This window comes from Aspergillus brasiliensis (assembly GCF_001889945.1).
Source record: "Aspergillus brasiliensis CBS 101740 unplaced genomic scaffold ASPBRscaffold_8, whole genome shotgun sequence".
NCBI classification, from domain to species: Eukaryota; Fungi; Ascomycota; class Eurotiomycetes; order Eurotiales; family Aspergillaceae; genus Aspergillus; species Aspergillus brasiliensis.
The window spans coordinates 192,632-215,979 of NW_027137449.1; the positions used below are offsets into that span (position 1 = coordinate 192,632).

At 49.0% G+C, this 23,348-nt stretch overlaps 9 protein-coding genes across 9 annotated transcripts; 5 read left to right on the forward strand and 4 right to left on the reverse strand.

The window, feature by feature from the left end:
- Positions 1–248: 248 nt before the first annotated feature.
- On the forward strand, positions 249–5,001 carry ASPBRDRAFT_180155 (putative ABC multidrug transporter; the record flags this gene model as incomplete). The annotated part of the gene is made up of 7 exons (XM_067619919.1): positions 249–712; positions 771–2,094; positions 2,150–2,359; positions 2,416–3,022; positions 3,083–4,352; positions 4,406–4,748; positions 4,806–5,001. 7 exons carry the CDS (start codon positions 249–251, stop codon positions 4,947–4,949), a joined length of 4,362 nt encoding a protein of 1,453 aa, XP_067477600.1. The 3' UTR covers positions 4,950–5,001.
- Positions 5,002–5,487: 486 nt separating this feature from the next.
- ASPBRDRAFT_208116 (uncharacterized protein) lies at positions 5,488–7,686 on the reverse strand (the record flags this gene model as incomplete). Its single annotated transcript, XM_067621817.1, has 4 exons — positions 6,709–7,686; positions 5,828–6,653; positions 5,637–5,754; positions 5,488–5,577 (listed from the first exon to the last, which is right to left on the reverse strand). Exons 1-4 carry the CDS (start codon positions 7,679–7,681, stop codon positions 5,488–5,490), a joined length of 2,007 nt encoding a protein of 668 aa, XP_067477601.1. The 5' UTR covers positions 7,682–7,686.
- An 811-nt stretch (positions 7,687–8,497) lies between these two features.
- Positions 8,498–10,003, reverse strand: ASPBRDRAFT_31256 (uncharacterized protein; the record flags this gene model as incomplete). The annotated part of the gene is made up of 5 exons (XM_067622880.1): positions 8,498–8,553; positions 8,604–8,926; positions 8,982–9,318; positions 9,389–9,730; positions 9,796–10,003. The coding sequence occupies 5 exons, from the start codon at positions 10,001–10,003 to the stop codon at positions 8,498–8,500; spliced, it is 1,266 nt and encodes a 421-aa protein (XP_067477602.1).
- A 403-nt stretch (positions 10,004–10,406) lies between these two features.
- On the forward strand, positions 10,407–10,779 carry ASPBRDRAFT_128497 (cytochrome c oxidase subunit 7; the record flags this gene model as incomplete). Its single annotated transcript, XM_067618061.1, has 4 exons — positions 10,407–10,484; positions 10,541–10,601; positions 10,651–10,682; positions 10,750–10,779. Coding segments are annotated over 4 exons (201 nt in total), but the record flags the coding sequence as incomplete, so codon positions are not given.
- Positions 10,780–11,492: 713 nt separating this feature from the next.
- ASPBRDRAFT_31257 (uncharacterized protein) lies at positions 11,493–15,785 on the forward strand (the record flags this gene model as incomplete). The annotated part of the gene is made up of 3 exons (XM_067622881.1): positions 11,493–14,225; positions 14,289–14,354; positions 14,403–15,785. The coding sequence occupies 3 exons, from the start codon at positions 11,493–11,495 to the stop codon at positions 15,783–15,785; spliced, it is 4,182 nt and encodes a 1,393-aa protein (XP_067477604.1).
- A 389-nt stretch (positions 15,786–16,174) lies between these two features.
- ASPBRDRAFT_31258 (uncharacterized protein) lies at positions 16,175–16,795 on the forward strand (the record flags this gene model as incomplete). Its single annotated transcript, XM_067622883.1, has 1 exon — positions 16,175–16,795. One exon carries the CDS (start codon positions 16,175–16,177, stop codon positions 16,793–16,795), a length of 621 nt encoding a protein of 206 aa, XP_067477605.1.
- A 606-nt stretch (positions 16,796–17,401) lies between these two features.
- On the forward strand, positions 17,402–18,184 carry ASPBRDRAFT_197069 (uncharacterized protein; the record flags this gene model as incomplete). Its single annotated transcript, XM_067621057.1, has 1 exon — positions 17,402–18,184. The coding sequence occupies one exon, from the start codon at positions 17,402–17,404 to the stop codon at positions 18,182–18,184; it is 783 nt and encodes a 260-aa protein (XP_067477606.1).
- Positions 18,185–18,808: 624 nt separating this feature from the next.
- ASPBRDRAFT_44514 (phosphatidate cytidylyltransferase) lies at positions 18,809–20,194 on the reverse strand. Its single transcript, XM_067625211.1, has one exon. The coding sequence runs from the start codon at positions 20,124–20,126 to the stop codon at positions 18,945–18,947; it is 1,182 nt and encodes a 393-aa protein (XP_067477607.1). The 5' UTR covers positions 20,127–20,194; the 3' UTR covers positions 18,809–18,944.
- Positions 20,195–20,770: 576 nt separating this feature from the next.
- On the reverse strand, positions 20,771–21,841 carry ASPBRDRAFT_44515 (uncharacterized protein). The gene is made up of 2 exons (XM_067625212.1): positions 21,336–21,841; positions 20,771–21,271 (listed from the first exon to the last, which is right to left on the reverse strand). Exons 1-2 carry the CDS (start codon positions 21,712–21,714, stop codon positions 20,994–20,996), a joined length of 657 nt encoding a protein of 218 aa, XP_067477608.1. The 5' UTR covers positions 21,715–21,841; the 3' UTR covers positions 20,771–20,993.
- Between the last annotated feature and the right edge of the window lie 1,507 nt (positions 21,842–23,348).

Consider the following 23,348-nt stretch of genomic DNA (forward strand, 5'->3'; position numbering starts at 1 on the left):
GCGATTAAATTTTCTCAACCAATTGGTTCACTTTGAATCTTGGCTGCCTTATTTTATTTAGCGTAAAATGCCAGTAGTTCGGAGGATTCAGCCCTGCAGTAGTAAAGCCATGGTCGAGCTGTGTATAAGATTTAAATTTGTCCTGCTCAGATGGATCCTGTCTTCCCTCTTCTATACTAATCCACCTCTCAATCTTCTTTGCCCACTGGACTCGTCCATCCTGGTATTCTCTGGGAAGGTGGTGTACCATGCCGGCCCATATTTCTCACCATCGACACACAGGGAACCCCCTCTCGCCATCCCCAGAGCCACATGACAGGACAGATATCGTACCAGTACCTCGCGTGCATCTGTCCCACGAAGACGAGACTGTGATTGCCGACATCCATCGCACTCTGACCGAAGCACTGGGCGACGAACATCCATTCTATTCGGAGCCTCACTCATCTTTCGACAAGTTTCTCGAAGCTGAATTCCGTGCAGGGAAAAAGAAATCTGGCCTGGGTGTCTGTTTCCAGTCTCTTTCTACCTGGGGGGAAGGCAATGACCATGCTGATGTCAAGACTCTGGGCACTGCGCTGTGGCGCACGTTGACGTTTCAAGATGTCTATGAGTGGACTATCAAGCCATTGCTGTCGAAGAAAGATCCTCAAAGTGGCCGGGAGTTGATTCGTGATTTTTCTGGTGTTGTGAGAAAAGGTGAGATTATGCTGTGAGTCCCCCTTTTTCCTCTGGCTCAATTTGTAGGTCTCAAATTGACAGGCTGGTAGTGTATTGGGACGCCCTGGAGCAGGCTGTTCCACGTTCCTTCGTACCATCGCGGGCCATCACTCGTCCTTTCTCGGTGTGACCGGTTCAATCGATTATTCCGGCCTCAGCCTCGATGAAGTAAAGAAACACTATCGTGGCCAGGTAGCCTATGTACCGGAGGATGACGTGCATTTCCCGACCCTCACGGTGCGCCAGACCCTAGAATTTGCGCTGCAGAGCAAGACTCCTAAGCGATATCACGAGCGCATCCCGCGATATCTGGAGATTTACGGCCGTGTCTTCGGCATGTCCCACACTATGGATACCCTCGTCGGCAATGAATACATCCGCGGGGTGTCTGGGGGCGAACGCAAGCGTATCTCGATCATCGAGTCTCTCGCGACAGATTCCTCGGTGATGTGCTGGGACAACTCGACTCGTGGCCTAGATGCCTCCTCGGCCTTGGACTACGCTCGCAGTCTTCGCATCATGACCGACACCTGCGGCAAGGCCACTTTGATGACTCTGTATCAAGCCTCGGACGCTATCTACGACCTCGTCGACAAAGTCCTCCTCATCGATGAAGGACGGATGCTCTATCAAGGTCCGGCCCGGGACGCAAAGCGCTATTTTGAAGACCTGGGGTACGAATGCGCGGAGATGCAGACCGTGTCTGATTTCCTGACCAGCATTACTGTTCCTGAACGCCGTCGTTTCAAGCCAGGCTGGGAACAGCGCGCCCCCAAGGGACCGGTCGAGCTCGAGCAGGCATTCCGCAACAGCACTGCGTTTGATCACCTCCAAGACTGCATGCGGTCCTATCAGAATCAACAGAATGGCAGCCGACTCCCATCAGTGGGATCGACTTCCGGTCTGTCCAGTCTGGAGGACTTTAAAAAGGCCATCAAACAAGACAAATCCCGCTTTGTCTTGGCCAAATCTCCGTACACCATCTCGCTCTTCCGACAGGTGGTGCTGTTTACCCAGCGTCAGATGTGGCAGATCAAGGGCCACATGAGCCCAATGTATATCAAGTTTCTTTCGTGTGTAATGTATGGCTTGCTCTTGGGGTCCATGTTCTACAATCAGCCGCAGACCACCGAGGCTATCTACTCGCGTGGCGGTGTGCTTTTCTATTCTGCCATTCTGCTGGCCTGGCTCCAGATGTCCGAGCTCGAGGACACTATGCAGGGCCGTGATATCCTCAGTCGTCAGAAGAAATTTGCCTTTGTTCGGCCGAGTGCTGTCTGTTTGGCTCGCGTCCTGGTTGATCTCGTTCTGGCTGCGGTTTTGACTGCATTGTATCTGATTGTGGTGTACTTCCTGGCGGGATTGAAATCTGATGTAAGTTGTTGCCAGACCTTCAATGCCGTTTTGATAGAACTTACTAAATCTACAGGCTGGCGCGTTCTTCATCGACTTCCTCTTCATCTACACCTGTACCATTTGTCTAACTTCGCAATTCCGTCTGTTTGCCGCTGTCTCTCCTAATTTTGAGGTGGCTCTACGCTATTGCGGTGTCTCGGTGTTGTTCTGCATTGTGTTTGGTGGTTATGTGCTGTCGATCGATCGAATGATTGAAGACGCGCCATGGGTGGGCTGGATTGCGGTATGTGCTCATTCACATTACCCCCTCGTGCAACATGTCGACTGACCACCTCATAGTATGTCACGCCCGCTCTCTACACGTTTGAATCCATGATGCTTGCTGAATTCCATGGGGTCAATTTCACCTGCGTACCATCTGACATCATCCCCTCCGGGCCCGACTACACCGATCTCACCTATCGCACCTGCAACTACGCGGGCAGCCAAGTCGGCAGCTCGGTTATCAATGGCGACAGATACCTCGAGGTGCAGTATGGATTTACCTACGATCACATGTGGCGCAATTTCGGCATCCTCATCCTCTTCACCATCGTGTACATTGGTGCAACCTGCTGGCTGAGCGAAATCATGGAATGGGAAGCCGATGGCTCCGGTGCACTCCAGTACAAGAAAACGCGAAAGCAATCGGCGAGTCACCGCAAGAACTGTCGTGATGAGGAATCAGGTCCAGTTCAAGGCCCATCTACGCCGTCCATCTCATTGGGAACCGACAATAGTAGCCAGGGCCTCACCAGGACCAAGTCGACCTTCACCTGGGATAACATGGAACTCTTCGTGCAAATCGGTAAGGAACAGCGCAAGCTCCTCGACGGGGTTTCCGGTTACTGCAAACCGGGAACGTTGACTGCGCTCGTTGGCGCCAGTGGCGCTGGCAAGTCTACCTGTCAGTTGAAACCTCATTCACCCACCTCCTTCGGACGATACTAAGATCTAATGACTGCAGTGTTGACGGCCCTCACCCAACGGCCGACCTCCGGAAAGTTGACAGGCACCATGTATGTCGACGATCAGCCTATTGATAAATCATTCAATCGCCGTATCGGATACTGCCAGCAAATGGACATCCACGACGAGAGCAGCACAATCCGCGAAGCCTTGGAGTTCTCGGCCCTTCTTCGCCAGAATGCCCAAGTTCCCGAAGCAGAGAAGCTGGCCTACGTGAACACAGTAATTGAAACTCTGGACTTGATCGAACTGCAGAACGCAATCATCGGATCCCTGGACATCGAGAAGAAGAAGCGGGTGACTATCGGCGTGGAATTGTGTGCTCGCCCGGAGATGCTGCTTTTCCTAGATGAACCGACCAGTGGTCTGGACAGCCAGGGCGCATCCAATATTGTCGCCTTGTTGAGACGTCTGGCAGACCAGGGCTTGGCCATTCTCTGCACCATTCACCAGGCGAACCAGGAACAGTTTGAAGAGTTTGACCGCGTGTTGGCCTTGAGTCCCGGTGGGAAGACTTATTACTTTGGTGAAGTGGGTCAGTCTGGACGTGCCATTTTCGATTATTTCGGCAAATATGGACACAACCCTGAGCATGTCACCAACGCTGCGGACTACCTCATCGAGGTGGTTGTCGGGGGTATGAAGAGCACGGACGACAGGATTGACTGGCCTGCCCTGTGGAATCAGTCCGAAGAAGCAGCGAAGGTGAAGGCTGAGATTGCCGCCATCCGGAATCCCAGTGAGAAGACCGATCAGTCTTCGAAAGGAACCAACAATAGTCTCTCAATGGCGCCCTTGTCTCGACAGATCGTCCTCTTGATCCACCGAACATCGCGCCAATACTGGAGAACACCTGAATACCCATACTCCCGACTCTACGCCTGTTTCCTCCATGCGTTATTCAACGGCTTGATGTACTTGCAAATCGGAAACAGCGCGACAGATCTTCAGTCCAAAGCCTTCTCATGCTTCCTGGTTCTGATGTTAGTGCCCGAGTTCATCAACGCCATCTCGATGCGGTTCATCATGAACCGTGACATCTGGACTGCCTGCGAGGGACCCAGCGGCGTGTACAGCTGGGTTGCATTCTGCACAGCGCAAATCATATCGGAGATCCCATACGCCATTATCGGGGGAACAATCTTCTACATCCTCTATTACTTCCTCGTTGGCTTACCCATGGGCTTCGCCGCCGGATACAGCTACCTGATGTTCTTCATGTTCTTCCTGTTCGCCACGTCTTGGGGTCAATGGATCGCCGCTCTGAGGTAGGTTCATCATCATCACATCCCATAAACCAGAGGGGTACTAACAGAATCAGTGCCGACTCCCTCGTAGCAGCAACCCTTATGCCCTTCTTCATCATCATGTGCGAGCTTTTCAACGGTATCCTCCAACCACACCACAACATGCCTGTCTTCTGGAAATACACCATGTACTACCTAACTCCATTTACCTACTGGATCGGCGGTGTCCTTACTTCCGTCCTCCGTGGTATGCCAGTGCACTGTGACACGAGCGAGTTGACTATCTTTGAAAGTCCCGCCAATATGACCTGTGGAGAATATGCCGACGCCTGGATCACCCAGAAGGGAGTGGGATATCTGTCCAATCCGGATGACTATGGTCATTGTGGATACTGCAAGTATACTTATGGTGATGATGTATGTTTGATCTCTCTTGTCGGGGTTGCTTATGACGATGGTGCTAACCTGCCGCAGTATCTCTCTGAAATTGGATTAGACTCGTCCAAGATCTGGCCGTACTTTGGCATTTTCACGGCGTTTGTGATTTCGAATTATCTGATGGTGTATGCGCTGGTTTATTTGCGGTCTGTGTGGAAGCCCTTTTGGAAGCGGGGGTAAGATGGATCCATAGATCTTGACGAAAAATGAAGAACAGAATATTAAAAGAGCGAATAGCGTGAGGACTATACGATAATGCTGGGATGACGTGACAGTTAGGTTGAAGATTTGCACACTACGATCACCAGAGTAAGAAAGAGTGACAAGACTGAAATGATCTACAAGCAAAACATCGTTCACAGTGAATAAAAATAAAAGTAGCATGAGCTTTGTTTGTGATTATTAGCTCCTGTACTCCGGCTGACCGGTGCCCTACTTTACTCTGGCCGTAGTTCTTAGAGCGTAGCTTGCTAGCGATCGGTGGATTATAACTAGCCTGCAAGCAGAACACAATATTCTGCTTCTGTTTGCCTGTTCCTATTTCACAGCGTCTTGAAATTTAACGTGGGTGTCTTTATTCCACCCAACATGGTGTACGAGAAACCTTTTCTCAGAATTAACGGCCATTCTCTTGGAGATGTCCTCCAAACCACCACCCCCCCTCCAGCAGTTGTAGACTTTCATGCCATATGGAGAAGCTCTTACCATGTACCTACATCTACGTAATGAGGTCGTCAACGTTTAATCCGCCCTCTCGATCATCACCCACAGAACCGGCGTCGTTATTCAAGATTGTGTCCCAAAATGCCTGTCACATTGTTAGCACCGATGTAACTGATTGAAGAGGGTAGATGGCATATGGGATACCCAGTCAATAGAATCCGGAATCATCCACTGCACGCCGTCGATCCATGCATCGAAGGTGGTTCCGAAGTCATGGTCAACCTGGCGAGTGGGTTGTGTTCGCTCTGTGGATAATAAGGTCCTTGACAGGAAATTTGTTAGTATTAATGTACTTCGCGGCAATTTTATCAAGTTAGGAACCAAGAAGAACGCACTGTATGTACTGCAAGATAGGGTATGCCTTGGCGCAGATCTGGCTCTTACTTTGTAGAGCATAGATGCGTGCAACAGCGGCGTCAAAGTCCGACCGGTAGGGTGATAGATCAACCGTTACGGGCTCGTCAAGCAGGCAAGATGCCAGGGCAATGGCGCCGTGAATAGCATAGAAGCTTGTCAGGCCCGAAGAGAGCCAGCGGTAGTGTCGTAGACGGGGCAGTTCGCAGAGCTGACGGTGGACGTCCAGCAAGGCAGTGCCAGACATGATACACTTGGCTCGGGAAGCCGATCGGAAGTAGGAGCTATGGGGTTTGCAGAATGGCCGATGGAGGAGGAGGTATAATTGGTGGGCGTAGAGTTGGAGAATACACCAGTGGGCATAGCTGGATGGATCGAGAAGGCTGGCGAAGCCATCGAGCAGGAAGGTGCTGTCCCACTGGCGTTGCTCTTCGGCTATTTGACGGTCAAAGATACTCAAGACAGCCTCGTCGTGTTTCGAGGAGCTCGAGAGATGACGACAGATTTTCGTAGAGAGTTGGAACATTTCAATTTTGAACTTCATCACGGACATCTGAGTGGGCTGTGTAGAGGGTGGTGCAATGGAGTCATCTTTGATGTCGTTATCATTGACATCTGCTGGCATGGTGGCCTCGATGTTGAGGAGGTTGGACATATCGATGTCACGGAAAAAGGTCGCTTGATATGTATGGAGAAGAAGAACGCCCGCCCAGCATCTCCGACGTCTCTGCGTGTCAATACAATTGAGGTGCGGGGCTTCAGGCTCGACGTTACATTTGAGAGCGATGGCGATATTCAACGTCAGTCCTAGAGGAAAAAGAGATTCAGGATTTTTGCTTGAGAATTCGATGGAGATACCAACCTAACAGCGTCCAAGCACGCTCCGCGCCCTCGTGATTGCTAATAGTATATATTAGCAGCAACAGAGCTTCCAATGTACTGAGGCTGTGCCGGATCAAAAACTGGTCCTGGGAGAGGCAAATCATGGCCGCTGTTCGAAATCGATAGGTCGCCGAGGGAATATCGGGAACTCCGGAAATATCTTGCCAGATGTCGACTAGTATGCTGTCATTACCCTCCAGCGTATTCATGGTCGCGGAACAAATAGCAAATAGGAGGGCAATCCACGAAAGGTCCGCACGGGTGGGGTCCCGTCGGAAAGCATTATATTGTTTCTGAAATGTCGGTCCATGGAGAATATGGAACAAAGGTGATAATCGTAAAAAGTACTCGGTGACGAGACAGTCGCAACAGTGCTCGGGTGGTAGCAGGCTGAGTATGTCCTGCTTGGGCATACTTGGTCCAAGAGGGAACGGGAAGCAGAAATTACCGGGATGCGTGAAAGGATCATTCAGAGTGGCTTCAGCGTTGCCCATCTGGCTCATTGGCCGTCGAAGCAGGGCATCCCACTGGGTATGGGTACTATCCAGATGATCCTGCAGGGTGGAGGCAGGGATATCGGCGTGGATTGGGCTTGGGCAAGGTGCACGCAAGTTGTGTATTGCCGAACCCAAGACATCATCCACAGCAGAGGACCGTGCTATGTCTGCAGCATCGGGTTTGGCCGTTTCAACTGACGAATCCTGGGCATTATTCTGGGGCCGTTTGTACGTGCAGGACTCAATACATCTCCGCCGGGTGCATGACAAGCATGGACGCTGTCGGTCACATTTGAGCTTCCCAGACCGACACGGAAGACAACTGACTGGTCTCCTCGGTTGTCTCTTATTAGCACGACGACTGGGCTTGCTGTCCCAACGGGAAAAGGTCGGATTGTTAGTGGAGGACACGCCCCCATTGACACGCATACTAGGCGCTGGTTGTTTATCTGCCATGTCTTAATGCCGAGGGGATACAAGTGAACTCGGAAACATCACTGGGGGTTGTATTAGGAGTGTACCCCCTTATAGTGAGAAGCCGAACAGGACTCGGAGATGTAGTGGCAAGATTCCTAATCAGGCAGACGGAACGGAGAAAACTTTACCTCATTCCGGATGTCATCTCCGCGCTATCTCCGGGCATGTTTTGGTAGACCTCACGGCACACGGCACGATTGAATATATATTTGAAGATACCCTGCTCGATGGTTCATATAGAAAGAGAATATATAAGAACACTGTTTTTGTACTTAGCTAGTAGTTTTGTTCTTTATGCTCAGTCAAGCTATCGTTCAGTCGTAAATATATATTAAGGAGCTCACCACGGATGAACATATATCTACATCTATCTCTATGGATGACCTGACCTGTAACTTGTTGTATTCAGCTCTAGTACTTTTCTTCGCCTGTCCAGCACCAATTAGATAAATATCCCCTTGGTACTTCTTTGATCAAGTTCGACAGTACGTATACTAGTTAGAGCTAAACTAACAGGGACAGGGAAGTGATCCTAGGGTTTCACATTGAACTGTAAAGCAAAGTATATGAAAATCAAGTATAATCCACTGCGTACGCTAAAGCTATTTCTTGTCTTGGTATTTTCTACATCTGCTCTAGCTGTCTATATATGACAATAAAGTTGAATAAATCACAAGGGGATGAGCTCAAGCAATATATGTCTTTTTACTGAAACGTTGCCAAAATGCGTTTCTACCCTTTCGGCCATTTCTACATTGTAAACAACCACACGCATTATCTTTAACGCCAAGAAACCTAGTAGACTGTCCTATCATCGTCATGATCCTGCAATCCAAGACTGTTCAAGATCCCTGTTTACAAGCATTAGCGAAGTCCAAAACAGAGAAGACCAGGTGCTTACGCTGCCAGCCCAAATCCGCACCGAATACCACCCGCGCTACATCTTCGCCTTCACGTATAGAAGCCTCATCTCCTCCACAGTAACTAAGCATATTTGATCCGATGGACAATGACATCTTCGGCTCTAGATATACAGGTGGACAACTAGTCATAACAGCCCGACGCCATCTCCCTGCGTCAGCCAAAATCAAGGAATATATATTCGCAGCAGCGACGAGTCCCATGAGCATCGCCGTGCCAGCCAGCTTGATCTCCTGTCGCTCGGTAACATCGCCTGCGGCAAAGACATGATTGAAGAGCAAAGGCTCCCCAAGTACTCTTTGCCTGAGGTAGTGTTAAGCTTGTCGTTTTTAGGAAGAGGAGGTCTGCTTATACTAACTGGGCATCAATCTTGATAGTTCCATCTTCATTCAGAATCGAATCGGGCAAAAAGCCCGTTGAATGTACCCCCTGCGATATAGCCCATAATACCCTGTCTGCAAATATGTGCGCTTCATGATTCAACTCGATGCGATATGTATTATCAGGCAGCATAATGACCCCAGGGCGCTCTCCCAAAATAACCTTTACTCCCTGCTCTCGTAGCATTTCGAGTACCCGACTCTTGAAGCGTTCAGGCAGTGGCTCTTTGGACAGAAGCTGGTCTCTGGAATGCACAAGTGTCACCGAGTTATGAGGATAAGCCATTTTGATCTTTCCCGCGAATTCAACTCCCACTGCGCCTACAGTAGAAAGGCGATACTCAGCAATAGACCAGCTTGGCAAATACCTCGGAGTACTACTTACCTCCTCCAATGACGACTACGCCGTGCTTTGTCGCAGCACGAACCGAGCATGCACTATTCAACGCATGGTCCAGATATATGGAGCGATGATCTGAGCCCGGAGCTACGGGCCACTCGCGACGCAGGCCGGTAGATATGATAGCATAGTCATACGAGATCGTTGCACTCTGACCCTGACCATCCATATATGCCACACAATGACAGTCCGGATTTATTGCCAATACAGAACCCTGAATTATTTGAACGTCAGGCCGTCGGAGCTTGGGGAATCCGGTGTACCGTCTCCACATATGACTTGCGTGCTCTGGTGTAACATGCACGAGTGGTGTGCTGACGGTGTGGACTTGAGCAACTCATATCAGTATCATTAGTGAAGATTCGGCAAATGGGTTGTGCTGGTCAATATACAAAAGCCATCTCTCTTGTCCAGTAGGACGATCTTTAGGTTCAGGCCCTGCGACTCTTTCTTTAAGTTGGGGATGCTGACGTAGGTTTCCAAAGGGGGCTTCTGTCCATCTCGCAAGGCTAATATCGTCAGAGCAGCTGTTATACCAGCGTATGAGGCTCCGATGATCAGAATTGTGTAGTCCTTGGTACGGCTGCAATCGTCGGGCATACTGAATTTGCAGGTGTCCTTGTTATCATCCACTAGAAAGGCAGTATGCCAAACTGCTTTGTCATTGAGGATATGGAGCAGGCTTTTATCTTACCATAAAGGCCCCACCAGTGGTAAAAATGCTATCAAGCTCTACACGGAGTTGCGGACAGGAGAATTGCCTAAAGAGGAAATCGATGTTGCCGGCACGGAGCACCCCTGTCGGACTTCGGGTTTCCAGCAAGACGAACGCAAAATAAATCTCGTCAAATGCCAAACTACTTTCTTATTCAATCTTATACCTCACGCCAGATTACAAGATGCCCTCCCGAACCATTCCCCGTCTGTCCCGGTAGGTGTCCCTGTCCTATGATACTAACGGGTTCACACCCAGGCTAAATGCTGGCTTAATTGTAGGTTCCGGTTTGTTTACGCAGAGAACCGAGTGACATTCTACCAGCGCCTATTTCAGAAGAATGATGGCAAGCGAATGTGGTGGAAGGTGAGCACAATTGCTGTATAGCTCGTTGTGGTATCGCATATTGACGAGGGTCCAAGACTGAGAGAAGCGGCTGGTTGATGTGGCCATACCTGATTTCAACATATGGGCTTACAGCTGGTAGGTAACGGTTCTACATTCGCTAGTCTCTCAACTGAAAATGCTGTAGCCTGTACGTATGCACTTTGCCGAATGATGCTGGTGAGTCCGTAATTCCCTGGTATGTTTCTTACCGCGGCGAAGAGTCACTCATTCTATCGCTCATTAGGGCCACAAAACCTGGTTTGGGCGTGATTGAAGGGTATAAATCTCTAGGTTCAATGCAGAGGTTATCTTGCAGTTATCAAGTAGTTGTCAGATACAGAATATACATCGTTCATAGGTTGTTGTGTAGCTGATTCATGTGTAGAATAGAATTCCTAGACCTGCCACAAGACACAAGTAACTATTCTTTGTACAATTCTCTCCTGTATGTTACTGCTCCTACCATGCTATGACTGGTAGATTGACGGGATAGTGTGGTTGGCCATGAGTTATCGCTGACCACGCTCATTTTGCACGGCCCAAATAGGTAATTCATGTTTCCGACGTACTCGGAAACGTCAACAGTAGACCCACATAATAGATTCATCCTTCGAGAAGGACCTGCTTATTGATCTCCAGTGTCTAGTCCGAACCATTGCGGTGCCTCGCCTAGACAAGCCAACGGCATTGTGATCCGAGTACCTGGGTATCCCCTATTCCCGGTCAATATGATCCACTGCGCAACGAACCAGCCGGAGATGACTTGTGTAAACAAGTCTCACACGTTAATAGCCATGTGTGCCATCGATAGTGGCAATTGGACGTGGAATATAAATCCTTTGACCCTGCCAGCGTTACATGGGGTCTGAGCACTAGATCAGCACATTTCTACGACTGCCAGATCGTTCGGAATAGGCCTCGACCTTCTTTACTTTTCTCTTTTGATTGCCCTCGCTTTCTCCCATCCTCGCGGGACCAAAGATCAGGATGACTCCCGACAAAATGCCCATCTACCGTCAGCGCGGTCGGGGCTTGGGAGTGCTGTTCGAGAATATTTCCGCTTATGGTAAAGGAGCAGGTAATCGAACTGTGCTCGATCTTCCGGCCATCTTCGAGGGCGTTTTACAATTGCCCTGGAACATAGTCTCCTCGTTTGGCAGCAAGCCCGCTGCGATGAAGACAATCATCGAAGATGTCTCGGGCGTCGTCTTTCCTGGCGAAACTCTTTTGGTCTTGGGTCAACCGGGATCCGGCTGTTCCACAACGCTTAAAGTCCTTGCGAACGAAAGGGCATCTTACGCCATGGTCGAGGGCGATGTGTCGTACGCGTGTATTTCTGCTTCTGCGATGGCGAAAAGGTATGGCTCGGAGGTGGTTTATAATGCTGAAGACGATATGCATTATCCAAACTTGAAAGTGAAGCATACCCTCGACTTCGCTCTACGACTTCGCAAACCAGCCAAAGATACCGATCAAAGCCCCGCCGAATTCTCGGCTGAGATGACGGACAGAATACTCGACAACTTAGGTCTGTCACACACAAAAGACACCATTGTCGGCAACTCCTTCGTCCGGGGGGTGTCTGGTGGAGAACGCAAACGAGTCTCCCTGGCGGAGGTCCTGGCTACCAACCCAGCTATTGCCTGCTGGGACAACCCTATTCGGGGCTTGGATAGCTCATCTGCCCTGCAGTTCCTTCAACTTCTGAAAGCGATCTCAAGACAAACTGGCATGGCAAACATTGTCACCATATATCAGGCCTCCGAGTCCATGTACACCCAGTGCTTCGATAGGGTCTTGGTTATGTATGCGGGCAAGATGATCTTCTCTGGGAGGTCTCAGGACGCCAAACAGCACTTCCTCGATCTTGGGTTTCATATGTGGGAGCGACAAACTACTCCAGATTTCCTTACTGCAGTCACCGCCCCCTCTGAGCGAGTTGTCCGGAAGGACTTTACAGGATATGTTCCACAGACACCGGATGAGTTTGTTGAGGCGTTCCGCAAAAGCTCTTACTATACGACACTCCAGGCTGATATTGCCAACTATCATAGAACAGCAAACACAGACACGGTGGGCCTTGCCGAGTTTCAGGATGAGGTCCATCGTGTAAAGTCATCTGCCGTTTCGAAGCAAGCCTTGGAGCCACTGCCGATTTGGTCTCAGAGCCTAGTGGCTGTCAGGCGGTATTATCAACTTCTATGGAAGAACCAAAGGGACCTCTACATTGTATTGTTCCTCAATGCTGTTAATGCGGTGATCAACGGGTCTGCATACTTCATGGCACCCAAGACCGCTACTGGGTCATTTGAAAAGGGCGGTGCCATTTTCTTCTCCCTGATCTACTTCTTTCTGAACGCTTTAGCGGAGGTCTCTTCTACGATCCATGCTCGCTCCATCCTGGTCAAACAGCATAAGCTGGGGATTATCCATCCGGTTGCCTTTGTTGTTGCCCAAACTATCGCCGATATTCCTGTGGCCATCTTTCAGTCGCTGGTCTTCTCCTGCTGCTACTACTTTATGCTTGGTCTACACAGGACCGCATCTGACTTCTGGATCTTCGAGCTTGTTCTCTTCACACACTACTCTGCCGTTTCAAGCCTGTTTCGCATGCTTGGTGCCTGGGCCCCCTCTCTAAATATCGCATTCTTCATGGCAGGGACAGCCATGCCCATCTGCCTTACTTACGCGGGATATGGCCCTCCCGTTCCAACAATGCATCGATGGGGTTCATGGATTCGTCGGATCTCACCATCGCCCTGGGCATTGGAAGCCTTGATGAGCAACGAGTTTTCCGACATCAATCTGACATGTACTGCTGACCAAATGATCCCCAACGGTCCTGGATACAACGACATACGCTACCAGGGCTGCTCGATTGCCGGTAGCACTAAGGGCTCCGATACAGTTACCGGCTCCACTTACCTAGGTATTATCTACAACTTCTACCGGTCTCATCTTTGGAGAAACTGGGGAATTATCGTCGTCATGTGGTTCCTCTACGTCATCCTTACTGCAATCGGCCTGACTTTCATGACCGGCGACGGAGGATCGACTGGAGGCCCAATTTTCAAACGAGGAGCATCAGTTACGAGCCCTCCTCTTTTCACATCTGAAAAGCTAAGGGATGACGTGGAGCATCAGGCCGCGTCGTCTGCAACATTGGAGCCTGCCTCATCGAATTCATCTATTACACAATCTGGGAATCCCGGTTCAGATTCTACCATCACCAAGGAACTCCAAGACCGGCTGCCCGATGAATCCATTGGCCATCGCACATTCTCTTTCAAGGATGTTTCCTACTTCGTCAACGTCGATGGAAGCGAAAGGCAGCTTTTGAACCAGGTAAGCGGGTATGTCAAACCAGGGCAGCTGACAGCTCTTATGGGCGCGTCTGGAGCCGGCAAGACCACTCTCCTCGATACCATTTCTCAGAGAAAGTCTTCTGGTCGTGTGGAAGGCCAGATGCTTATGGGTGGGAAGCCTCTTGGGGATGCATTCTCCCGATCTTGTGGTTTCTGTATGCAGCAGGACGTCCATGAGCCGATGGCAACTGTGCGAGAGTCATTGGAGTTCTCAGCAAAGCTCCGACAGCCTCAACATGTGCCGCTTTCTGAGAAGCTGGCCTTTGTGGATGAGATCATCTCGCTTTTGGAGCTGGAGCCTATTGCTGATGCACTGGTCGGCGAGCCTGGTGATGGTGGCTTGAACGTTGAAGAGGTAAGCCCACATTTTACCATAGACAACGATTTACATCTACTAAATAGTCACTTCCTATTGCAGCGCAAGCGGGTTACAATAGGTGTTGAGCTAGCAGCAAAGCCTTCGGCTCTTCTGTTCTTGGATGAGGTAGGTTTGCTGTATCTTCTTAGGTTCAAAGTTAACAAACGCTTGTAGCCAACATCCGGCCTCGATAGCCAGGCAGCATTTTCTATCGTCTCGTTTCTGAAGAAGATTGCACAGCAGGGTGTACCAATTGTATGCACGATCCATCAACCTTCAGCGATCCTATTCCAGATGTTCGACCATGTCCTCCTGCTTGCTCCTGGCGGCCGCACTGTGTATTTCGGCGAGACAGGCCCCGAATCTCAGCATGTCATCAACTATTTCGCTAGAAATGGAGCTCTTATGGGCAAGACAGAAAACCCAGCGGAGTTCATTATCTCGACCATAGCCAGCAAGAATGACTCTGTTCAAGACTGGCCGCAAATCTGGAACCACTCGGAGGAATGCTCTCAGTTGCAACACAGGATTACAGAGCTAGAAAACCAGTCTTCGCCTACACCTCTGGAAGGGTCTCCAAATGAAGGTGACAGCGCGGCATACGCACTTCCGCTGTTTGCCCAGATGGTGGAGTTGACCAAGCGACACTGGATAGTTGTTTGGCGGACAGGGCCTTACAACTTCAGTAAGCTGTTCAAATGCATCTTCTGTGAACTCTTTATTGCATTCACCTACTATAATGCCGGCCCTGATGTCCAGGGGCTGCAAAATTATATGCTCGCCTTGCTTATTATTGTGTGGATTATTCCGGCAACAGCAGCAGACATTCAAAATGTCTGGTTCAGCAAATGGGCAGTTTTCGAAGCCCGTGAAAGGAGCGGAATATATGACTACAAAGCCCTACTCACGGCTCTAACCCTGGTTGAGATTCCTTGGCAGCTTCTGGGTTATACAATGGTCTACCTTTGCATCTACTGGACCGTTGGATATCCGAATGTTACCAGCATGGCCGGCTACGTCTATTTCATGTTCCTCATCCTGTCACTCTTTGCCACCAGCTTCTGCCACTTAATGGCAGCCATCTTTCCTAACCCGACACTTGCCGGCTATGCCAACTCACTCTTCTGGGTTGCCCTTACCGTCTTCTCGGGAACCTTAGTTCCACACAGCGCTATGAACACATTCTACAAGCCGTGGATCTTCTGGGTAGACCCGCTTAGATACTTTCTCGGAGGCACAACTTCAAGCGTCTTGCATGGTGTCAAAGCTCAGTGCAAAGAGTCGGATCTGACCATTTTCGATCCACCCCCAAATTCCACATGCTGGGAGTACGCAGCAAGCTTTCTATCGCGGAGCGCCGGATATCTCCACAACCCCAATTCTACGAGTGATTGTGGTTACTGTAAGTTTAGCTATGGTGACGATTATGCTGCGACTTTGGACTACTATTACGGCGATCGCTGGAGGGATTGGGCGGTTCTCCTGGGCTGGTGTCTGGCCAATATGGCGGGTATTCTGTTCTTTACCTGGCTTTATCGGGTTAAGCTTCACAAGTAGCGAAGCCTATCACTGCGGATTTTGATCTGTCCGTTGCGCGGTTTCTTCCTTCTGCGTTCATCTGCAGAAGATCATTCCATCTGGTTCCACGTTTCGTGCTTCATAGTTTAGACTTGACTAATTACATCTTCCTTTTTTAAATGAGATAACTCGAGGAAATATACCAAAGCGATGCCCAGAACAAACTTAGTATGTACCGACCAAGGCGGCATGGATTATGGGAAGGTCCGCAGCATGATCAGTACTAGTATCACCCCAGAGCTATATAAGAAGCCTCAAAGCACGCCTCGTCGAATGTCCACACAACTGTTCGAACTCAGGAAATACCATACTATTGATTCCAGCCACTGTCCTGCTTGAAGCTACCGGAAACAGAGCCGAGAAACAATATGTCATCCTATATCAGACCATTGTTATACCTGAGTCTCTGGGAACGGCTTCGAGAATGGTTTCCAACCGGCGAAGGTTACAGTATCACGAGCATGAGCGAGAGACACACCGACGGGATGATGTATTATTATACAACGGTGACACGGGATGGTTCCGATTTGACATTCACTATTGTTTCTGGTGAACACAGTCCTCTGGGTGAAAACCCTCATATGGATCTCTTGCTTGACACTGTACGACGCCCCTCTAACACAGCAATCATGGGTCGTGAGAATGGACTAATCCATCCCTGGGGAGCAACTGTGATCGAAGATGCATTGACGATCTACCGCATCATTCTCAATAACCTACATGATCCTCATTTTCCCTTCGAGGAGGAACCAGATGCTGATCCTCCGTTGGCCATACAATACATCAAGCGAGACTTTGACGACACCATGCCTACCCGTGTTTGGTCTCTCTCTAATTCTGAAGACGAGACTCTACCTGGCCCGCAAGTGAACGGTTTTAGGGACAGTGATGACGATAGCAGCGATTCAGCAGCGACTGTTGCCACAATCCCACTAGCCGAGTACAACAATCGGCGAGAAGCTCCGCGAACCAACGGTACATTCGTTTAGCGAGAGGATTCTTCAAGTACTTCTGAAGAAGAGTAAATGAGGGGAAATGGATGTTTCATTAAGATAGTCGAGACTAGTAGCTTCTAACCGCAGGTTCCCGAATACGTTTATCATGTCCAGTCCGGTATAGCCCATGCCCTAAATAAAAGTGTTTACCATTACGCATTTCGAAGTTGTTCTTATAAATGATAATACCGTCCATAATCAAACTCAGTTGGTAACAGGAGAGACTATTTGTTACTGGTGCTTAACGCCCTCAACCAACATTGCCGCCATTGTCTTTGTTGGCAATCTCCTATGATTGAACGGTGGTCGACCCAATCAACCACATATGGCAACTCTTGTCGCTTCAATCGCGGTTCGTACCGAAAAATGCTCCTATCGTTAGGAGTATAGGAAAGTACCGATAAAAACTAATGAAAACATGAATGGTCCAAAGTTGAAAAGCTACCTGCAGTATTATAGATATCGCCCAAAATCTCGCACCTTTTCATCTTTCTTTCTATCAACTTTCATTCCTGCACAATCTCATCATTTTCAACAACACCCCCAACCATTCCTCCCTTTTAGTATCACCCCAAAGCACAGCTGAACCTACGATCCATCATGGCTACAGATGCACGAACTGAACACTGGATATCAGGTCTAAAATGGTGGTTCCCTCGCGAAGAGTATTTCAGCATCACTGAAAGAGTCATCACCACCTTCAAGACCGCGATTACTATTCTAACAGTGATACACGATTATTCCGATATGACCTTTGACATTGTCCTGGGCGACCCAGATCCAGAAGATGAAAACCGACATCATCGGATCTTGGCTGATAGACTACGCCTACCGGTGATCTCCATGCTTGATGACGATGGAAGAGAATTCCAGCCTTGGGGAGCCACCGTGGTCGGTGATTCAACAGCAATCTACAGAAGGATTGGCGATTTAGCCCTGTATATCCCTGCCAGGTTCCCAGAGGAAATGCCAAAGCTCGCTGCAAATGATTCACCCTTGGCTGATATTCTCAACCTGATCAAGAATGATTTTGAAGATTCGTCCGTTCATGACGACCGCGGCGAGCCGAGGACACCCTCGACTTCGAGCGAGGAGGAGCCTGAAGATGAATCATCTACTATGCCTCCATGTGATGAGGATTATGTCCCTACTCGTGCTAATAATGGAGCACACAGGGGCAGCAGAAGGGAACCTCGGAGACGCTATTCCCCAGCGACTGAACGAGATCTAGGGTATTCATCTTCCGATATTTTCCCCACCTTGGGAGATCCTGTCGGTCCGGCGATTCCATGGATTATGTACGAGAGGCCCGGCCATGAGGCAAGTGACAGGGCATGGAATGATCAGATGCTTGAGCGTTATGAGCGTCGATACCGGAATTGATTCGGTGGGCGCTAGGAGTCGAACTATGTCTATTATAACGCCTGTACCGCGTGATTCGGTAACCTTCATGGTGCGCGACAGAATGGAATGGATATAATATTGTTTATCTACCATTTCAAGTCATTTGATTATATGTGCAGGTCTAGTTTGTTCTACCATCTTGGTCGATTAGTTGCATGTAAATGAAGTCTGTTCGGCTTGACAATAATGTCAATACTCAACTAAGATAGCATTCCTCGTAAATATTTAACTTCGTGTATCCCCTCAACTCAACCCCCGTCACCGTCAATCTAGTCTGATCTTATCTTCATCTGATCGATCTGTTGGCGTCGACGCGTCACCGGCGCGTCCATCTATTGGTCTGTTGGGAAAGTGGATTTTCGCGATTCTATCAACATCTGGGAGATTTGGGGGAGGCTATTGGGTACCCACCTTTGTTGTAGTTTGGGAAGGTTGCAGCATGGTGATGGAGTGATTATCAGTGAGTCATTCACTGGAGCGAACATGTGGTGATGAATGATGTGGTAGGACTGATGTCATCTAGCTCATCCACATAGAGTTCGATCACGGTACATGCTTCTCTACCGTCATGCGATTCTTCTTGGTAGACTGTTCCTTGAACTGGTCATTCATTCTTCTCTCTCTTATCAATAGAAAAAAGCGCCCAGCCTAAAGGTCAATATATTCAGTACAAGTATCCACTATCCTTGACATACTATCAAGGATACAATATGTCCATCGAATTCGAAATGCGATTATGCTAACGCGTACCCAGCGTAGCCTTACGTCTCTTTTCTCTAGCATATCTCCAGCTCCTTGCAACCCCAGCAGTAACAGCACTCTTTATGCTTTGGGCGAAACTCGGCCACCGCACCGTTTTCCGGATTGCCTGTTGAATCTGCTGTGACAGGCAAGTATCTCCGGCAATTTGAATATCAATGTTGTAGTGAGGGGACTTATAAAGTTCCTCCGAATTGCAGCTTTGCGCATCCGAAGCAGTATTATACTTCTTGCAGTAGCTCGAGTATAGGTTTTCACGAAACGCGCTTGGCAGATTCCGAACGATATGCCCGCGCACCATAGGATCCATGCACTGTTGTAGTTTACCCTGGTATCCAATACTCAAAACATTTTCTATCCCACTCAGATATGGGCTGTATAGTCTGCGAAAGTCATCCAGTTGGTGCTCTATCATATTCTGCACCTTCCGCGGATCGTCGCCCCCAACCGACATTCTCGGATCTCCAAGGTACGAGATACCTGCTATCGTTGCGTAGAGATCCGGTTCAGCAAATCTCTCCGGAAGTAGCAGTAATGCAACATTAACCGCAGATGACAAGTTGACTTGGTTCGCCTCCTGAACACGTGGATCACCATAGACAGTCCTCGTAGGTTTCTGAAGCCGCCCAGCGAGATAGAGCGTATCCCATGATGTAAGATCTCGACAAAGCGTATCCATACTGACAACACCATATTTAATAAGCGTCCCACTGACGGTGACAAAAGGGTTAAAGTAGACACCTGCGCCGAGTTCCTGAACGCGCGCTACTGCGCGCTTCCCTAGGCTGCCTAGAGCCCCGTAGTGATGCGGGTTCTGCTGGAGATTTCGCTCGTGCCACTCCTCGGCGCAGGAGACGCCAAATATAAAGTCTATCATCTTCTGGTTGCCCCCTTGCATCTGCGTGATTGCTTGGGGCGCGTTGGGATGGACGGAGGAGCCTGTTGAGGTCTTGGCGCTTTGAGGGAACACACCTGAGCCGTAGGCGAAAGCGTGGGCCACTGGGGGGAACTTTGTAACAATGTAGCTCAGTTCTTTTTCAACTGTCTCTTGCTGTGGAAGGGGGTGGTTTGTTGACGTGGTAAAGGGGGATCTGGTGACTCTCCTGGATATCATATGGCGCGTGTGCGCTCGGATGCCTGTGCCGGAAAACTGCGGACGCATACTGCACATATAGACTGAATTCCTATTAATGACACTATTATATCGTGTCAGTTTCAACACTATCTTGATCTGGGCTTTGCGATGGTAACAAACGAGATTGTAGACATTTCTATCTTGGAAAGACTCTGTTGATGATGGATTATTAAGGCAGACACTAACTATTTGGGTATAGGGCCGATGAAGACTAGCAGGGGTCTGGCAGGTCTTTAAATGTAGGCAACCGTAAACGAACCATTTATCGCCATTTGTGTCGGCATCTTCGCACAATAGAACGGTATTGCTGTGGTCTCCTACTCTCTTTACCCTCGTCATAAACTCAGTCGGGATTACATCTTCCCACACGCAGGCATTGATCACCGGCTTTCTCCAAGTCTTCAATTTCGCCGCCGCACTAATGGCCGCCTTCTTGTCGATCGACTTAGACGCCACACGCTATTCCTTTGGAGCGGAATAGGCATGCTCATCTCCTTCATAGTGTGGAAGGTTCGTTCAGCACTTTCGCCTGGACCCCCTTGCTCTTGGGGTACCCAACGGAAATCTTCCCTTGCTCTATTCTCTCGAAGGGCCTGGCCGTTGAGATGATGTTCATCTACGGGTTGTGATTGCATCGTTCTGCAACCCGATTGGAATGTCTATTTTGGGATGAAAGTACTATATTCTGTTCCGGTGTGTTTCTCATGGGTATTTTGGCCACTGTTTATTTCTAATTTTTCTGGGACGAAGGGTCATACTCTGGAAGAGATTGCTGTAATCCTTGATCAACTTTCTGGATCGGGCCCCTAGTACTAATCATGAACACTTCGAATCGCTATGATGATACAACCTAACTGATGTTGCCATTCAATTCGTATACTTATGACACCGTGTTTAATCGAGATCAAGAAATGGACAGTTTCTTGGATCCGCATAGAAGATGCCGCCCAACCTTTTGATCAATTCACAGCGTTCCTCCATGTTGTTCGCGTTATAAATTATAGCTGTGCCCAAATCACTAGCTTGGCCGTATGTGGCATTCAATACCCAGACACCACCATCTTTTGGCCAGCCAAAGCGAACATACGGATCCGTATCCTCGCGCGTGCGAAAAAACGTAAATTCAAGCTCATCCCGATCCGTCTTGAACCATGTCGCGCCTAAGCGACGCACTATGGAGATATCAGAAAAATATCAGCATTGCACTTCGACTAATTCTTTTTTCGGGAAACGAACTACGATCACAATGTGCCTCCTCCTTGGCCTGCCAATCAGGATCTGACTTGGATGGCCGTTCAGTGTCCTTGAATCGGTCAAGCCCAAGAAAATCCAGTTCTACCCCAATACATTCATGAAGAACATAGAAGCCCCCCTTTGACGGGAAGCCGTAAACTGCAACCCCTGGACCAGACGCATATTCAGCCCAGAAGCGTGGCTCTGGCTCAGTATGTACACAATCAATCCTGTTACTCGACATGTTGGATGATTGCGCTGGTGATGTTGCCGGCGCCCGTCGTAGCTCGGTTACTCTGCGTTGAGGCCGAAGGCGCGTGCCGGCGAAGTAAAGAACCGAAAACAACAAACAGGGAACTAGGACCACAAGGGTAGACCGCATTGTAGTAGGGGTAAGGCTAGTAGAGAAAATAATGTGATGAGCTGAGGTCCTTGAGATGTCCAGGCGACCGTCGGGACACGCGGAGCTTAAAGCTTGGAGAGGCTGACCCTGATCAGAGCAAAAGGAGCGGCCGGAGCCGTGGATGAAGTGGAGAGGCCAGTGAGATGCGCATTAGTCAGGTTTCAATAGGATCACTATTAGGCTGAAGCGTTAATTAAACAAGCGTCGCGGAAGACCTGCCTTGTGGCCGGGAACACATCGGTTTGATCCGCCCGTCAACAAAGGGTCTCCGTTCCCACCTCCGATTTAAACTAGTAGACACAGCGCACATATCACGATCCCTGCTTCTTCTGTAGTGTCACCACCCGCAACCCTGCAGCTGCCTATCTTGTACTAGTGTTCTGCTCACGAGAAATTCTACTCGCCAGCTAGGGAAACCAATGTGCGATTGTTACATGCTTTCTAACGGAGCCCTGAAGATTAGACGGAACCCCCCCCCTAATCTTACATGTCAGGGACAGTTATCATATGATCCCCCCCCGGCGAGGGTAATATCTACATCAAAATCTAGTCGACATAGCCCGAGAACCTCTTTTAGTGAGTCGCCTCGGCGCAATAAATTCGATTCCGCTGATAGCCGGTGCTCAATATCAATCCCTGTCATCCACTTCCCACCCCCCTTCATTTCATAAGTACCGTCTTGGTCGACTTGGTTTCTATGGCCAGCTCATGCAAGCTGTCTCGAGACACCCGCTTCACACCACGAAACAGCCCGACGGTGTAACTCAATTGGCATTAACCTCACCCGATGTCGTAATGCCTCTCTAGGCGCCCCAAAAAGAGAGCCGGCACCGGTCGAATTGGGATTTTTGGCACAGCACGGAGCGGAAGCAATTGCCAAGGACTAGTTTTAGGTGCTGAATTAGAAGAATTTCCCCTTAACAAGGGTTCAGGACCTTAATCCAGCTGACGGAATTAGTAGGTAGTGTGAATATGCACTCTCGTCGTCTGCCAGGCTGTCTATAACTACCTTTCCGCTGTTTGAACAGTTAAGGGAATCAATCACATCATTATCTTTTAGACACCTTTAACCTTCAGCACTAGCATCCAGCCTATCAATAGAACAAAGCAGTTTTATTATATAACATCTGTTGGTCCTATTGTAGGGAAGAATATAACGTCTGACCGATATGTAGCACAGTTAGTATGACATGACAGACTTCTATTCCGAAGGATTACGCATAGACGTATATCACTTATGTCACCAATGAATAAACTCGATAGTTTGAGCCATTGCTGCAACCCTGTTGCATAATTCCACCCATAAAGTCTCCTCCGCTCGCCCACTCACTCAAGGTCCGATCGCGCACGACTCCCTTTCACTCCAGATTGTCTTGGCGTAGACCTGCAAGAAATCCTCATCCATGTAATCCTTGATGTCTGATTTGTCCTGACTGAGGATATCCAAGGTTGTGCTTTGCATGTCAGCTGTAAAAGCCACATCCACTATCTTAGTTTTTCTTTTTTTCAATATTATCTTTAACCTATAAATAAGATAGATATTCCTTATTTTCTAGCTGTAGTATACGTAGGGTGTTATCACCACAGTTTTTAGAGCTGGTAGAACAGTCTCT

Bases quoted from the DNA above. Each gene is read 5' to 3' on its own strand.
- ASPBRDRAFT_44515 (XM_067625212.1), bottom strand. From the start codon at position 21,714: ATGCGGTCTACCCTTGTGGTCCTAGTTCCCTGTTTGTTGTTTTCGGTT. The intron at 21,272-21,335 runs GTTCGTTTCCCG...ATATCTCCATAG, and splicing joins GGAGGCACATTGTGATCGTA to TGCGTCGCTTAGGCGCGACA.
- ASPBRDRAFT_44514 (XM_067625211.1), bottom strand. From the start codon at position 20,126: ATGCGTCCGCAGTTTTCCGGCACAGGCATCCGAGCGCACACGCGCCAT.